We start from the raw sequence: 16294 nt of genomic DNA on the forward strand, positions 1-16294 counted from the left end.
AAAGTTTGATTAATTATTAAACATTCTCAAGTTCCTAAACAAACTGTTCACTAGGAATGTGGTCATCAAGCAATTTTGAATAGCAAAGCAGCCCTCAATCTTGGTTTTTCTCTGGTGACTTTAGCCTGTCTACAAGTTACTGAGAGGGAGAAACTGAAGACTTTGAATAAATGCTACATGTCACTTAATTCCTGATGAACTAGAACAGGACACTGTTAGAATGATGGGAAGTTCACTGCTTATACAACAGTACCTCCAAGAAAGAGTGAAGGATAAAGACTTGCTACCAAGTCTTATAATTATGTGGCATGACCATTGCTGATGTATATCTTTGATCCTGGAGTAAAAAGGCTGTATTTGTATGCATGCTACTCTAAAAATCATGCTGACTGAGGGCTCAGTTAACTGAAGCTGTAGTCTTAAAAAAGGCCTTTCTTGATAAAGGGCAAAACTTAAGGTAACTCAATCAGGTGAAGACCCTACACAGAGACAGAAATCAAAGTCAGTTGATTCAAAAAGACTGGTGACATATGTTTCTTTTAGTTGCTCAGCTTGAAGTCTGATATGGAATAGGAATCTTGGTACAATTCTTTTTTTCCCTATCTCCAAGTTACAGATCTGGTCCTTCCCCATGTATGCAGATCCTCCTAATCAAAACCAGAGAAAAAGATTGGTCTTATTTACCCACAAAAATATAGGAACTTGATGTTTAAACTGTTCTGCTAACCTAAATGCATATGATCAAATCTGCAAGATGAAAATGCATTTCCTACCCAGAGTATAGAGGGAAGGTGTAACTGCATGCACTGCAGACTTAAACTGTATAATATCACTTAAAGGAACACACATCCTTAAAAGTGCATAGCACAACATTGGAAGCTGACAGCTGCTCATATCTGCAATCAATGATATCTGCCTTCAGAGCTCCTACAGAATCTTGATTATCCATAAAGCATGCTGCAGTTTAGGCTTAGCATGGTAGAAGCACCTATATTTGTCATCAAGCACATGATCAAGCAATGCAGTGCTGCTGTATTTCGATATTTTGTGCATGAAACAATTTGCTATTGAATGAATCATACCTGGGAACAGAGATACTGCACCTGCGGGAACTTTCTTTAAGGACTTTGTAGAGGACGCTGAAACCATAGGAAGTACAATACAAATGGATGCACTTGTTTTATGCTGTCAAAGCCTTCAGAACTCTACCATAGAAACAGGAATCTGAGAATTCTTCCGAGCTCTATTTTTGTTCCTCAACAGCTCAGAACTCTTTAGACATTCTCCTTGAACTTCTGGTTTTTGCAGATATATGTAACAGTCTGGCTATTTTTGCTCCATTAAAACTCCACAAAACAGCTTTACTAAACTGAAACTTACAAACATGATATACATTTACACATAGCATTATTTACAAGAGTTCACATTCACACACTCAAAACCACTTCAATACAATACACTCAAACCAAAATGGCTTAGCCTCCCAACCCATATTTGAAAATTCATCAAATACAATGCTTCAGTAAAAACTGCCGCAGTACAGAATGTGCGCTCAAACTCCTTAAGGGTCTAGATATGCAGCTAATGGGAAACTCAGACGTGCATTAATCTGCAAGAAGAAATCTCTACTCCACTCAAACCCACAACTGGATGCTACAAAGTACTCTTCAGCAGCAGGAACCCAGTGCATGCAGAGAGCTCCGCCAACATCAGGAAGGACATCCTTTCAGCTCCAGGAGAGTAGGTGTGTGTAAGAGAGCACAGTGAACAAACACATTTAAAATTCAAGGAAAACACAGCTGTTCTCTATTAAGACTGGGGAGGAGAAGAGACTTGCCAACAATTGCTACTCCAGACTTCCTAGTTTGAAAACAAAACAGTCTAGCTGCTAGCGGTGATAAATCACAGCATAGACAGGACTACAGGAGGCAACAATTGGTTCTTACCTTCACTTACTGGGACTCGCTCCTCTCTCTCTTTTGATTCTTCTCCTTTTGGTGCTTCAGCAAAAAGATCACTCTGAGTGTAGATGAAAATGCAAAGGGGGAGAAGCGGTGAATTTGCTTTTTGTAGCAAAAGACAGCTGCTGATTTTTCCATGTAGAATATCCACTTCTAAGCCAAGACAGGGGAAGTAACCACCACTCACTTCTCAAAAGGATGTCTGCACATATAGACTTAAACCTAGGTACTCAAGCATTAACTGGAGTGCGTATATTCAGAAGAGTAGCTTTCTGTCTTCTAAAATTTAATTTCCACTGATTATCAGTCTGTTTACTGCAGAGAAGGAATGACCTTTTATTTTCACATCTTCAAGGGCTTACACTAATTAATTTACAGGTCCTGATTACACCCTTCTAAGTTTTCCTATTGAAGCTTATACAGTAAGGTTTGAAGGAAGAATTCAGGTCAGGACAAGCATAACAATACTGCTGAACTTCACATGGTTAAGATGAATGGTTATATTGTTGCTAAGGAGACTCTAAGAAAACAGTATGGTGCAGAGATATACATTATAGTTCAAAAGCATTGCAGGACACTCCCACAAAAGTCCTTGTGTCCAGGCTGCAGTTGCCCTGCGCCGATCCTCCCCAAGAATCACAGCCTAGATTTCCAGGAAACCTCCAGATCTAGTGAGTACTGACCACCTAATTTCTTGAAAGCCTCCCTCTTACGGGAAGTTGGGTATTAGAGGTTGCCTCCCTGGAGACTCAAAATGCATGGTCTTTGTATAATGAAGGCAGCAATACTTGGGAAAGAGTAGGGGAGCACAGGGCTGCAGCAGGAATGTCAGCGAGTTATTGCGCGTTTGTCAGTCGCTATTTGCCTGTTGACCTACTGTGGCTGCCTTCTGGTACAGTAAGGCCTCCTCCATTGCACAAGGTAAGTGAAGATAAGTTTCCCTTCCTAAATGATTAAATTTCAGGTAACAAACCCAGAACAAGTGTATGCAGGCAGGGAACAATCACAGATAAATCTGCTTGGCTGTCCTGTGTCTACAGGATGAGGAAAGTAGTCTTGGCAAAAGTAACCAAGAGACTCTAATGATAGCTTCATCTGAACTCGCACCAACACAAAGCTGGCTTGCACTATTGGATTTTTTTAATTTTTTTTTTTTTAAAAGCTGTTGACTGCCACTTAAAAAGAGAGCACATTAATATTTTTTCAATAAATGCTGCATTTGAGTGGAAAGCACTGCATAGTACTATCCTCTTCCCTTCACAAAATGCCCCTGCCTGGTGCTTGGCTATATTCTAGCAGATTGGCATGGTAAGCTTGAGGTCAGCTATATATGAGGTCTCCTTCCAAATTTCAGTCTAATAGCCTCCTCAGCTCCAAGGAACACATGACTTTTGTTCTAGTTGCAACGAGGAACAAAACATCCCACAAAGGCAACAGTTTGGCTACTATTTTGGACTACACTTGACTGTTACCAATACCAGCTGCATGATAAAATCAGAGGCAATCATTTGTTTTACTCAACTGCACTGTCAGATTATTAAATCTTAAGTATCCCTGACATTGGGTTTCTCTCCCCCTTCACATGCACAAACAATGCTAAAATAAGGTCAGAAATGCACTTTGTGCCATTCCTTCATCAAATCAGCTATAGATACATAGCACAAGAATAAGCTTTAGGTGAACTTTTCTTGCCAGTGCAGGTAACCCAGGAATTGTACAATATCTAGATGAAAGAACATAACATAATTGCAATAGCAAACTTTTAACAGCACAGAGACAGAGAAACCCAACAGCATCACTGTCGGATATGGTTTGTGAAAGATAAAACGGAAAGGACATCATGTTCTCTCTCCTCTCAAACTTCTCCCAAACCCAGGGAGAAAGAGAGAATGACAAAATTCAGTATTTTCACAAGCATTTTAATAGAAATCTTGTGTTTTAAACTAAACAGCAGTATGGCATTTGGTTTATTTGCACGGATAAAAGTGAGGTAGGTGCTCAGTAAGCTCTGCTGGAATTAGAACCTGTCCAACGTAATGATAGGACCACACTTGCATCTCTAGCAGCACTACTGCAGAAGAGAGGGCTTCGTGCCAAGGGGAACATAAGTACCTCACTTGCGTAGTTCTCTTTCTCCACTGGAAAGCTACACTGTTCCACTATGCTTGAATGTTACCAACAAAATGTTGTTTCCCCTCCCTGCCTTCCAAAAGTGAGAATTTGTCAGGATCTTTTGTTTTGTTTTCAAAAGGGGGACACACACACTCCATTTCTATCCTCTCCAGCATTCTCACCTCTTCATCGTCAAAGAGACCTGTTCCACCACTGAAAAGGCCACCCCTAGACCCAAAGGGTGTGAAGTCTTCATCAGTCAACTTAGGAGGCTTGAAGATGTCATCATCTTCATCTAGAAAGCACAAGAGCCAAGAGCTGTGGTGCAACTGACCAAGTTTCAGGAAAGGGAATTAAAGAGACAGCCAAAATAAAACCTGGTTTGACTCCATCCCATCTCTCTCATAAACATGACACATATAGAGAAGCTGCTGTAGTCAGATTGGGTTGTATATGGTTGCTCCACAAGACCATATTTAAGAAGAAACTCTCACTAGGCCTGTTTCAAGCTTTGTTTTACATGCACATCACAACCTAGAGTTGTGTACACGCTCACCTTGAAGGATGTTCACTGATATCCCACCCAGTTTCTAGAGTAGATGCCACAATTTCCTAAGCGGTGTCTTACATTCCAGCCCACAATTCAAAAACAAGAGAGGAGGAAATCCTACCATCTGATGGAACTCTCACTTCTTTCTTCTCTTTCAGGGTTTTCCTTGTTTTGGTCTCTGGTGACAGGGCTTTAAGAAGAAAATTTCAAAACATAAATAAAATAGTCCTGTGATGAATCGATGATAAAGAGAACCTAAAAAAAAAAATCTAACCAAGCTGACCTACACATTTTCATATGAATCAGCCCACTGAAGCAATTCTATGAAGTACAGGTTCTAAAATTGGCACTTAAAATTGTAATACCGTCATTCTGTCAGACACTGTGGGTTCAGCACAGTTGCCCACACACAGACTAGTGTCACCTGAGATGCCAGAGAGCAACACAGCATTCCAGATGGTGCAGATCCCACACAGAGCACACAGAACCTTTGAGCATCTCCAATGGCTCCAGACGTATTATCCTTCATTCAGTTACCTAAGGCAAAGCCAGAGTTTATTCCCTCTGGCCTTACCATCTCAAGGTTATTTCAATGAACTGAACAAGGTAACCTGGTACGTTTTATACTCTGATACCCACAAACCCAACTTGATTGTTTGAACCACACAAGAACACACACACACTGTTCTTGCTCTCAGAATTACAGATCAAAGGCAGGCTCGAGCTTGCCACCTCAATTTCAGTCAGTCATTTACAACTGTGGCTTTGCTGCAAGAATAATTACTTGAGAGAGGTCTCTCCCTTTGAAAGCGATGCAAAAGCAAATGCAGTATTTACTCTAAAATATCACTGAAAACAGTAGCAAGGAAAAGTTCCGCAAAACGCAGCATATTTAAGCCACAAAGAGGAAATAAACAAACAACCTACATCCCCTGAAAACATAAATCTACTGCTTGAGGGGTTTTCCACTGTAGAGCTCACAAAAAGACTACAGTGACCAGAGGCTTCCACATACTTGCCTGAAACAGGGGGAAGAACCTGTGGTCAAACATGCAGTTTTACAAGCAGAGGGAGAATCAGATTGGAGGGAAAACCTCTCCAATAATATGTGTGCTTGGGGAGTGACCTGTCTCACCTGAAAGCAATAACTTTCCACTGTAACACTCAGTGGATTCCAATTCATTCCTATAAGTGATGGTCAAAAAGCTTCTCAGAACACAAAATAGTGTCTTTAGTGCTCATTGGGCTTTCCCCTAATACATATTCAAATAACAGATCTGTGAAACTTCTGTAACATAGAATCTCCTGTCCAACTCTCTCACGAGTCCTCCACTATCTCACAACCGCTTATCAAAGCTAAAGAGTTAACTTACACGAACACTCTTCATCCTGTTTGACTGGTACTTCTCCTTTGATTCGGGCTGCCAGCTCATCTGCAAATGATGTTGGCCTCTTCTTTTTCTGAGGAGTAGGGACAAATAACAGCGCATTCCTTGTATACAATCCGGTTACCAACTTGATGCAATTGCAATTATAAATACTGTATTCTACTGCCTCATTTGTACAATATCCTGTCTAGACTTTGATTGAAGCCCTCAGAAGAGGCAAAGCAGCTTTCTATTAAGACAGCAATTAAGAGATTATGCATGCAAGAGGAAAAAAAGCCATTTCTAGTCCCTTATGATCACATAATTTTTTAATGTCACCTCATTTTGGGAGCAGGACAAGCAAGAAGCATTTACCACAGGTAAATGCAAAAAGTAATTTCTTAAAGACCTTCAAAGACAGCTTTGATGCCAGCTTGGGGTGCAGGAACTGTCTAGTTTAAAGGTGTGAAGCCTGAACAACCATGTTGAAAGACCACTCAGGATTTTTACAGGCCTTCTCTACAGGATCCCATCCCTAGGTAACCGAGAGCTGCCATTATAATCCCTGTAAGGACAGATTTTTCATGAGGGAAGTCAAATCTCTATCTCCAGGAAGGCAACAATTACTTACAGGCCTCGTGCTTTCGTCTAAGTCTCCATCCTCATCTTCCTCTTTTTCAGAGTCAAAGAGATCACAGCCATCATAATCATCTTCATCACTCATCTGTGCTGTCCTCTAAAAAACAATAATACCCTGTTGTGTTCTCCTGAAGTTGGCATACAAAACAAGCACAAAACTACATCTGCTTAGATAAAATATTCAAAGCAAACTTACTGAAAGGACGGAAAGATTCAGCCAGTTTAGGGTACTTGACAGCTTTTGAGAGGTAAGGAAGGAGTGCCTCTAGCTCCAAGCAAGTGGCATTCTCTAGTACACCCCTACGCTGTGTCACCAAACATTTCCAGACCAGAGGTGCAACTGAGGACACTAAGTGTCTCCTCACAAGGAGCGTACCGCTAGTATACACAAGCCTGAACTGCTTTGGCTGTGCTGCTTCCCTTAGTTTACGAACTCCTCTCCACTAAAGACCTAGTATTTAGCCTTAACTCAGGAACATTGTGATCAACTAGTAAAAAACTATATCATCTTGAGCTATTCCTAAGGCAGATAGCAGAATGACAGACAATACATGCCCACATCTTGGCTTCAGTCATGTCAATAAAAAAAAAAAAGAGGATAAAAAAGATGAAGTGAGTTGTGAGCTGAGGGCTGGCACGGACAAGGGCCCAGAAGTGAACTAAATCACAAACAACCCAAAGATACTTGCTCATCTTAAAATACATCAGGCACACAAAGTTACCCTATGAAGGTCAATATAATGTAACATCTGAGTGCTTCTGTAACATTGTTTTATCAATGCATAGATTAAAATAGGGTTGCTTTTTGAAACATTGTTCTTTTGGCACTAAACCATTTCAGATCAAGGATCCCCAGCATAAACGTCTTTTGCAGTGGCGCACCTAAACATGGGTAAGATTCCTTCTCCCACTACCAACGACTAAAGTCAGGCTTGAATTTTTCAATCTAAACATTTTTTTTCCTTTTTCATTCGTAATCCAAATGGACATACTTTTCAAACCTTTAATACTGTTCACATCTTTGATTTCATGTCATACCCAAACTGCACTGTTCCTTACTTCCTGCACAGCAAGTTTAGAATTTTAATTATAGACCCAATAATCCTACAGGAGCCTCATTTTCCTGGGGTAGATTCTTTGAACTCTCATAACTCCAAGATTATTCCTGAGGAAAACGCACATCAGGCAATGCCATCCCACATATGCTTGCAAGCCATCATTAGATGCAAAGCGTGTCTTTAAGCCCAACCCAGGTTCAATTTCACAACACAGTGCCATCTGGCCAGGACAACCTTCCCATACAAAGTTATACAAATCAGGCTTTACCAAAGTTTTTAATAGTTAATCATCTAGAGCTCTTATCTCCTCTTTCTTGCATCCTCAGTGTGTCACAAGTGGAAAGTCTTTCAGGTTGTACCAGGGTCTATAACGTACCGTCTTTTGGTCATCTTCACTAGGGTTTCCAAATTCATCATCTGACTCCTGGAACACAAGAGACCCAAAGACAAGTATCACACATTATTTTTGTCCAGTCATCAAGAGAGGACTCAGAAGCTCTGGACTTGCTTACTTTTGGACATTCAAACCTCCACACTGTGACCTGACCAAGGAATTGTTTCCCCCACCATTGACCATCTTTATAAATAAAGCTTACTAGAAAGTCATTAATTTAGCAGAGAAGCAAACTCCATCTGATAGTGCATTTGAGTAACTCAAAAGGGATTTAACTTTAATTGAGCAAAGATACCAAAAGCAAACTCCTCAGGAAAAAGGGAGTGCTTCCATAGCACAGTTACAAAGCAGAGACATCCCAGCCAAGGCAGGCAAAACATATCAGAAATTGATAGTCCAATGCAGCAGATTTATAAGGCAAAGCCTGGAGGTGAATTACTGACACCTACTTCACATTTAAACTTGCTCCTGTTAGTCTCCATCCCATTCTTTGTAACTGTCATTTACAATAGATTTGTTCTCCATAAATGCAATTCTTGATAAGAATCTGATTTGATTCATGAAGTAAAATTAGACTGGAATAAAACACTTCAGTTTGAAGTATTCTACTGTAATAGCAGTTAGAGCCAATACTACTTTATTGCTCCTCTGAAAAGCTGCAGAGGAAGCTACTGCATAAGAATAATAACGAAAAGCACATTTATCACAACCGACATAGGGAACAGACATCGTGCAATATTACCTTGAGACCCAAGACAATAAAAAGGAAGGTAGCTAATGGCCTCACATGCAACCAAGGACTCATGAATCCTTGTGCAAAGTAGCTGGTACTCTGTCACTTGTCACTTACCTCTTCATCCTTCTCTTCACTGTCAATTACACTTCCACGATCGCTATCTACGGATCCTTCTATTTTAAATGAAAACAGAAAAGTTAAGATCAGACATGACATCTGTACACAGAGCAATGTGGTCACCAGACATATCAACACCAACTTTAAAGGTTTTGTGAAGAGAACTAAAAAATCAGGTGGAAAAGAGTGGTTTGGAAGAGCTTTGAAGGCTGCTGAAGTTTCATTACTTTGCGTTTCTAATACACAGAGCTGAAGTTACTACTTTGCATACCGGAAAAGTGGTTGTTACAGCATGATGCACATTTTTTTTCCCCAGCCAACTACAGTGTGCATCTAAACATGCAAGAACACTACGCAGTATAACCCAAGCTGTGAGTTAAAACAGACCAAAGGTTTAGATTAGGGACTAGTTACTCACATAGGAATAAAAGGTCATGTCAGCACGTACCTTCACTAGAGAGATCTCCAAGGCCAACATCATCTTGTTCCATAAACTGCTGAGAGCCAATCAAGTAAGGTAAAGGCCTGTCAATATAGAGATCCTGGAAAGAGACAATATCAGGTCTTTCTGACATCTAGGAACAGCTCTACATTGCTAATGAGGACAGAAGTCTTACACCCGTTGTTTTAACTCAAGGAAGATACAAGCTTTTTTAAAGAGAGTCCCACCAGACACCTGCTTCAACTGGGTGGGCCAGTTGAGGTTTATTCCTTTTCAACATTGTCAAAGAAGGGAGCTACTTCTATTTGCATGGTCCCAACTTGTTTTCCAGGTGTCATCTAACAGAAGAATATCCTTGCAAAGACTTGCAGGCATCAATCTTATCCCAAATCTCACACCTAGGGTTCTTAATTACTGGGAGAGTAAAAACCACATATGAAGATATGGTTTGTACCTAAAAAGCGTGAAATTTAAAGGTCCCACTCCACCCAGAATTGAGGCTTCCCTTTCCAGTTCACTGCCATTAAACTAACCCCCTTTAGGGGGCCATACCTTAATGCTAACCCAACTGCAAGACAAGTAGGCTACACAAGCAATACCTCAGCAAGGAGCACTTCTCCTTCAGATGTAGTCATCAAATCCTTTTTTTAGGTAACGAATATCAATTTTATACCAACGCAGTGATACTGCTGACAGAAGCAAAGAGCAAGTCCAACAAAGCCAAACACAAACCCATGCTCCCTGCAAGAACAGGTCTCTGTACCTTTGGCTCAAGTATCAGTTCCACCCTTTCATTACTTTCTTCCTCTTCTGAGTCAGAGTTGCCTGCTTTGATGTCTAGCTGTTCAAACGCACTGTCCAGAACTTGCAACCCATAATTCACTGCTTCTTGGATTTTGGGGATCAGATCAGCTTCTTTCTGTTCCCGTGTCTTTTCCTTTAATAACAGAAACAACACATTCTCATTGTATTTTACTCAAGACTCAACCCCACTGCAACACGCATGCAAAATTTCAACTTCAAATTAGTACAATGAAAGCTTTTTCACTATATGTAAGAGAAAGACCTTCAGAACCTTTTTTGCTTGACTTAATTCATCTTCATCACTCCCAGAAACAGAGACGTTCTAAACATCCACACCAGCACAGTACTACCTTATTTGTGCTCCCAGTCCATCAAGGGAACATTTATGGTATAATACACCTAGACGGTAAGATATATGAAAAGCTCTCTTGAGTTTTTATCCCTGGGAATTGCAGTCAGATTCTGCTTCCCCAATTCACTACCTCCAAATCCAGTAAGAAGGCCCAAGGCCCCAGTTCTCTTGCTGAAAAAACACGCATAGCCATTTGAAAATCGACACGTAAGTCTTCTCTACTGGACACAGTACTGAGCTTGGGGAAGCCCTAACAGATTATCATACACTGTAGTAGCCTCCAATGTTACTGTCAACGTTATGTTTGAATGACATACACTATCCAACAGAGAGACTTCAAGGAGAAAGGAAACAGTTTGGTTTGTAAACAGTAAATGTCCGCAAAATAAGTTTGAAAATGAGAAGATAGACAACAGCTGCAAACATCCTGCCAGCACTCAAGGCAGCTTAAGTTAACTACCTGCTCTGTTTTGTCTCCAACTTCAGCTTTGGGAATAGGCTCTTCCACTTCTTCATCATATACTCTCTAAAAAGCCAAGCAAAATTAATTCAAGTAAGAACAACATACTGCTGCGGGGGCTAAACCACGGGCACCACCAACAAAATAAAATACACTGTAATGTGCAATTAATTACATATTAATTCATTACACGTTTAAAAAAAGAAGCCATGGCTGATGCCAAGCATCTTCATAGCCTCCTTCATGCATTGAAGTCATCATCCTGAAGTTACCATCAGGCAGCCTTTCAACCCAACTGAGGTAATTCATGACTGCAAATGTCACTGCAGTAGTAGAAGACAAGTTCACCATTTAACCCTGTTCACAGATTGACCTGAATATGTTAAAAAAAGCACTGTTTTAACCCCCCTAACATAAAGCTATTCTAGAAACCTTCAAAGTGGAACCTAAGTTTACTTATGGGCTGTTTTCCTTGTTTTCTGTCATTTAGTAGCTTTCCTTCTTTAGTGTTTATGCTTCTCCTGTACTGACAGAGAAGGTTCACATCCTCCCTCAGCCTTCAGTTTGTTCTGATGATCCCTCCCATCCAGCTCTTTTAGCACTCTTTTGTAGGATCAGCTACAAGACGACACAGGGGAACAAAAAATCTCCCTTGAACCTGCAAACCTAAATCCAAAACTCTCAAACACAGGTGCAGTTATCCCCTGGGAAGGAACAGATCTCTCACATTAACTAAATTGAGAACTAGAAATGAAGACCTATTTCTGTGCACTTAAGTTTGGGAACAAACAGCTTCAAGCACCCAGGATTTAAGACATTTGGTACAAACTGTTCTCAGCAGAATCATTATGCTGAACAGCAAAGGTAGGCCAGAGAGACATTGCAGCTCTGGAAATAAATAAGAAAAAAAAAAAAAAACAAAAAAGACCAAAACACCACCACCACCAAAAACTCCACAACAGAAATCTCATCTTGTCCTCTGCCAGCATCTTTCCAATAATAGCATCATGGCTTCAGATGAGACATGCGTGGCCTGAGAACAATGCTGATCAAAACAAAATACCCGATAAAACTCACAGTGCTAAAAAACCCTCCACAAATCTGAAAGACTATTAAAGCTCTACATCTTAATTATACACATGCTCTAAATGATACAATGTTGTAACAGGCTTTCAAGTCTAGCTTTTACCTTTCTAAAATAGCAATATTCATAAAGCGGGAACAGTAACCAACAAATATGCTTACCATGACCAATCGTAACAGACAACTGTCTGCAGTCCAACATCTTTACTACCAACTGCTTTTACTGTAAAATAACACAACTGGGCAAATTTACAGCATCGTATAACATTCCTCATGTTTAGACAGCCGAGGGCAGCCAAATGCTAAATTCATGCTACCTGTAAAAACATACCAAGACATACCAGAGATCCCAACTCATTCATAGTCCTAAAAACAAAACTCTGATCTCCATGTCACATATAAAAAAGGAAGGAAGGTACCTCAGAAGAGGCAAAAGGGATAGTAATTGGATAGTAAATCAATCACAAAGGAATTAGGACACCATTTAACAGAAAGCAATTAAAAGCCACTTCATCTCTAAATTAACATCAGACTTGCCAAAAAGTAAAATCACTTCTCCACATTACAGCAAGGGACAACCCCAATGTTTGAAGTACAAGCTTGATGCTGTACAAGAAATACTCACGTTCTCTATGAACTGCGTATTGGACAACATAAGAAAGTCATTGAAGACATTATGAAGGCGACAGTCTGTAGCTTTTGTTTCACTAATCAATCCATCTACTTGCTTTTTGATTTCATGAGTCCTGGAAATGGTTTGCTGTGAGAACTCTTGTAGAAAATGCAGAAGCTGTTTACAACAGAGGAAAGCAATAGTCAGCATCCAACTCCTTTTTCTTTCGGCACCGTTTATGACACAGGCAGAGTTGATCATACACCTCAACTGAGCACCAGAATAAACACAGTGTAGACTAAAGCACCCCCACGTACACGCGGGACCAAGTCCCCTGCTACTCTGTTTCTACTTCATCCTGCATTTCCTTTCGGGCCAACTCCTCATTTTAGTTTTCTCGCCCGGACCGGAGGGTTAAAGCAACGGGAGAGCCTGCCGACCGCTGACGGGGGCTGCCCTCCCCGCGTTCCGCCCGGCGGGGCCCCGGGGAGTTGCTACCACAGCGCCCTTCCCGAGGCAGGCAGGCCGACCCCCGGCCGCCGCTCGAGCCAGAGGGCGGCAGCACCGCCCCCCACACGGCCCCGCCCGACACGCCCCGAGCCCCCGGAGGGCCGCGGCCGAGGCAGCCGCGGCCCGCTCACCCTCCAGCGGTCCCGGCCGCACCACTCACCCCGGCGTCCGAAGCCAAGGACCAGCTCTGGCTGCCCTTACGGATCTCCTCCAGCGACCAGGGCCGCTCCCACACCGGCGCCGGCTCCGCCGCGTCCCGCGGGGCCCCGTTCATCTGCGGGAGAAGAGCAGTGAGCAGAGAACCCGGTGCCAGTGCCGCACCCGGCCCGGGCCCGCCCCGGCGCTCACCGTGACGGCGGCCCGCGTCGCGCCCGCCGGCGCCATCCGCCGCACCGCCCGCCCAGCAGTCAGCTGAGCGCCGTCACGTGACCCGCCGCCCGGCCCCGCCCGGCGCGGCGTACGTACGGGCCGGGCGGCAGGGGGCGCGGTGGCACCGCGCGCAGAGGCCGGGCAGGGCGCGAGGCGGCGCAGGCAGGCACGCGGACGGACCGTTGCCCCCCTCAGGTGAACCCCAGCCCTGCAGTTGTCCGAGCGCAGGCGTGTGGGTGGAGGCACGATGTCTTCTGTACGGGGCTATGGCAGCTGGAGGCCAACCCCTGCTGGGAATAGCCCAGACCGGCAGGAGCAGAGGACTCACGTGGGCACCCACCCGGTCCTAACTCAGCCACACAGGTACAGCCCCGCGAGGGTGGTTGAGCTACGCTGGCTGAGCTTGCTCCCAGCTGGGTTGAGGGGTGCTCACACCATCCTTTCTGTGGGTTGTGAGGACTCAACCTCCCAGGTGAGGGGAATGAAGAACCAGATGGGAGGTGGCTTCAACCACTGCAGCTGCTTCAAGGGTCTGACACCCTTGACGGAGAGACTGTTCATGACTTCTAATGGACATGGGCACAGAGGGGCCCTACTCTACCCCGGGGACAAAGTTGAGGGTGGCAGGAGTAGCAGGTCATGGCAACACATCTGGAGCACAGCAGCATTCCCCACTGGAGCACTGCAACGGTGTACGCCAATGCCCAGTCTTACAAGTAGAGAGGGACCCCTTCCTCCTATTTTTCTCACAAAAGTAAGTGTAAGGCTTACCTTACAAGTCAGGTAAAATCTCCTTTGATTTAAACTGGATTAGTCTTAATGGACTAGTAATCTTAATAAACCCACACTGGAGTTCCAGGATTTGCTAGAAGAAAATACTATATACACTAACATACATTACAAATTGCAAAACTGGGATTCACAGCCAATTATCCCTGGGCCTTTACAGGTCAAACACCAACTCTAATTTCCCATTTTCTCACTAAGTCATTTTTTTCCAGTGGGTTAAAAACCTTGTCATACCACTGTATTTCATATGTTCTTTATTACAAGTGAATTAACAAGAAAGGAAATGACAATAAAATCATCTGCTGTTCCAGCTGGTAGCTAAATAATTCATTGGAAACGGTCAATTTACATCAACCCTTGATATTAACACATGGTGTTTATTTATTTATTTATTGCACTTGGCTACACTGATACTACAGAAGATGTCGTGAGGAACCAGGGCACTGGGTGATTTACTTCTCACTTGGGTTCTCGGTTTAAATAAGAAAAAACATCCAAGATCTCCAAGTTCTCATATATTGATTTTACTGGCTACATCCAGGTACTTGAAGGATATTGCTAGATTAGGGCCATAGGAACTTCTAAAAGCAAAGTGTCATCATATTCCTTTGATTCTATTTTTCTGTGATTCTATAACAAGATACCATTATTGAACTGGCTCAGACCCTCAACCCTAGTAGAATTTAAAGAATTTTAATATACTGATAATAAAGCAGAAACTAACAAAGTACAAGTAGAAAGATATTAACCTAGGCTAGTTTCACAACAATATCTTGAGCAAGATTGTTAAAAACCACACAGATGGGATTAATCTAAAATCATTCTCCAAGGCTTTTAGTATTTTGCCATAGTTCCTTCCTCTGCAACATTCCAAAACCCAGAAAAATCTGCCTTCAGTTACTTTCCGTACTCACCGACGTGGAATAAAATCCATGTCCTTTGTTGATAATGCAAAGTTCTACTGGGACAGAACTTTGTGCATTATAAAATGTGAGGTCTATATGCTCTATGTGTACTGATGCTGAAAAATACAGGGTCTTACCATGAGGCAGCTTCAGGCCTGGGGGTCTTGCAGAATAGTTTCCATTTAAAAAAAAAAAAAAAAAAGACAGCAACATGGAACCTGAATGTTCCCTTAAGTGAAATTGTTTGTTTGTGATACACCAGTCTCTGAGCAGAGAGGGCTACGAATGGCACAATAAAAATCTGCTTTCTAGAAGTCCCAACCTAAACATTACTGTCAGGGTCCCAAAAAGCATTTTAGTCCTAAAATTCCTTTTAGAGAGGAGTTTAGGCAGGTTCATTTTAAAGGTTAGTGAGGAGATGGCAACAAGAAAAATCACTTGCTGTTCCCCTCAGAACTTTCCAAATGAATATACAATGTAAAGGTATCAAAAATCACATATGTCATCAGGGACTAATTTGCATATTGAGAAACAGAACATGTAAGACTGCATAGAGTTGAGCGCTCTGCTATCCATGCTTACAGGCATGCTTTAGCTCTGTAGCATCGCTTGCTACTTGTATGTGGCCCTGAGATCGGTGTCTGTGCAGCTCATATTCCCTAGGACCTTCCAGAGCAGGGCAGAGTGCTTCTGGAATAAGTCTGGGGGACAAGTTCTTTCCTGCATGGCCACAAGGACAGAATTTACAGAAGACTGGTGTTCCTTGTAATTCTGCCAGTCCCATGCAACTGCTCAGCCTTGTGCATTCGCAGCAGTGTAAAATGAGCCAGATGGGGCCCTGAAAGGCTGCAGTGAAAGTGTTAAGGTGGGGTCAGGCTATCGGGAAGTTACTGGGAGGCCCCTGTGGATTGCAGAGGTGGGCCAGAGTACAGGACACAAAGGGTTTGAAGAAAATATACGCAAGACAGATTTGAGAAACATAGCACATACTGCAATTGCTGCTCTCTTCTGCCCTCCAGTTTCTGGAGAAGAA

At 42.5% G+C, this 16294-nt stretch overlaps 1 protein-coding gene across 19 annotated transcripts in view; it reads right to left on the reverse strand.

The window, feature by feature from the left end:
- WASHC2C (WASH complex subunit 2C) overlaps positions 1-13617 on the reverse strand; it is a 41469-nt gene extending 27852 nt beyond the window's left edge. For 12 of the 19 annotated variants that reach the window (XR_012674295.1, XR_012674294.1, XM_075154570.1 and 9 more), the window contains exons 1-14: positions 13547-13617; positions 13359-13472; positions 12701-12865; positions 10993-11058; positions 10140-10313; positions 9383-9476; positions 8932-8990; positions 8064-8111; positions 6622-6726; positions 5997-6084; positions 4745-4813; positions 4256-4368; positions 1947-2019; positions 1083-1139 (exon numbers count right to left, since the gene is read on the reverse strand). Coding sequence is in view for 17 of the 19 variants with exons in the window: in XM_075154570.1 (XP_075010671.1) it covers positions 1083-1139; positions 1947-2019; positions 4256-4368; positions 4745-4813; positions 5997-6084; positions 6622-6726; positions 8064-8111; positions 8932-8990; positions 9383-9476; positions 10140-10313; positions 10993-11058; positions 12701-12865; positions 13359-13472; positions 13547-13582 (1261 nt within the window). In the remaining 2 variants the exon portion in view is untranslated. The other 7 variants (XM_075154572.1, XM_075154571.1, XM_075154566.1 and 4 more) reach the window with 4 other exon arrangements.
- Between the last annotated feature and the right edge of the window lie 2677 nt (positions 13618-16294).

This window comes from Calonectris borealis, chromosome 7, assembly GCF_964195595.1.
Source record: "Calonectris borealis chromosome 7, bCalBor7.hap1.2, whole genome shotgun sequence".
Taxonomy (NCBI): Eukaryota; Metazoa; Chordata; class Aves; order Procellariiformes; family Procellariidae; genus Calonectris; species Calonectris borealis.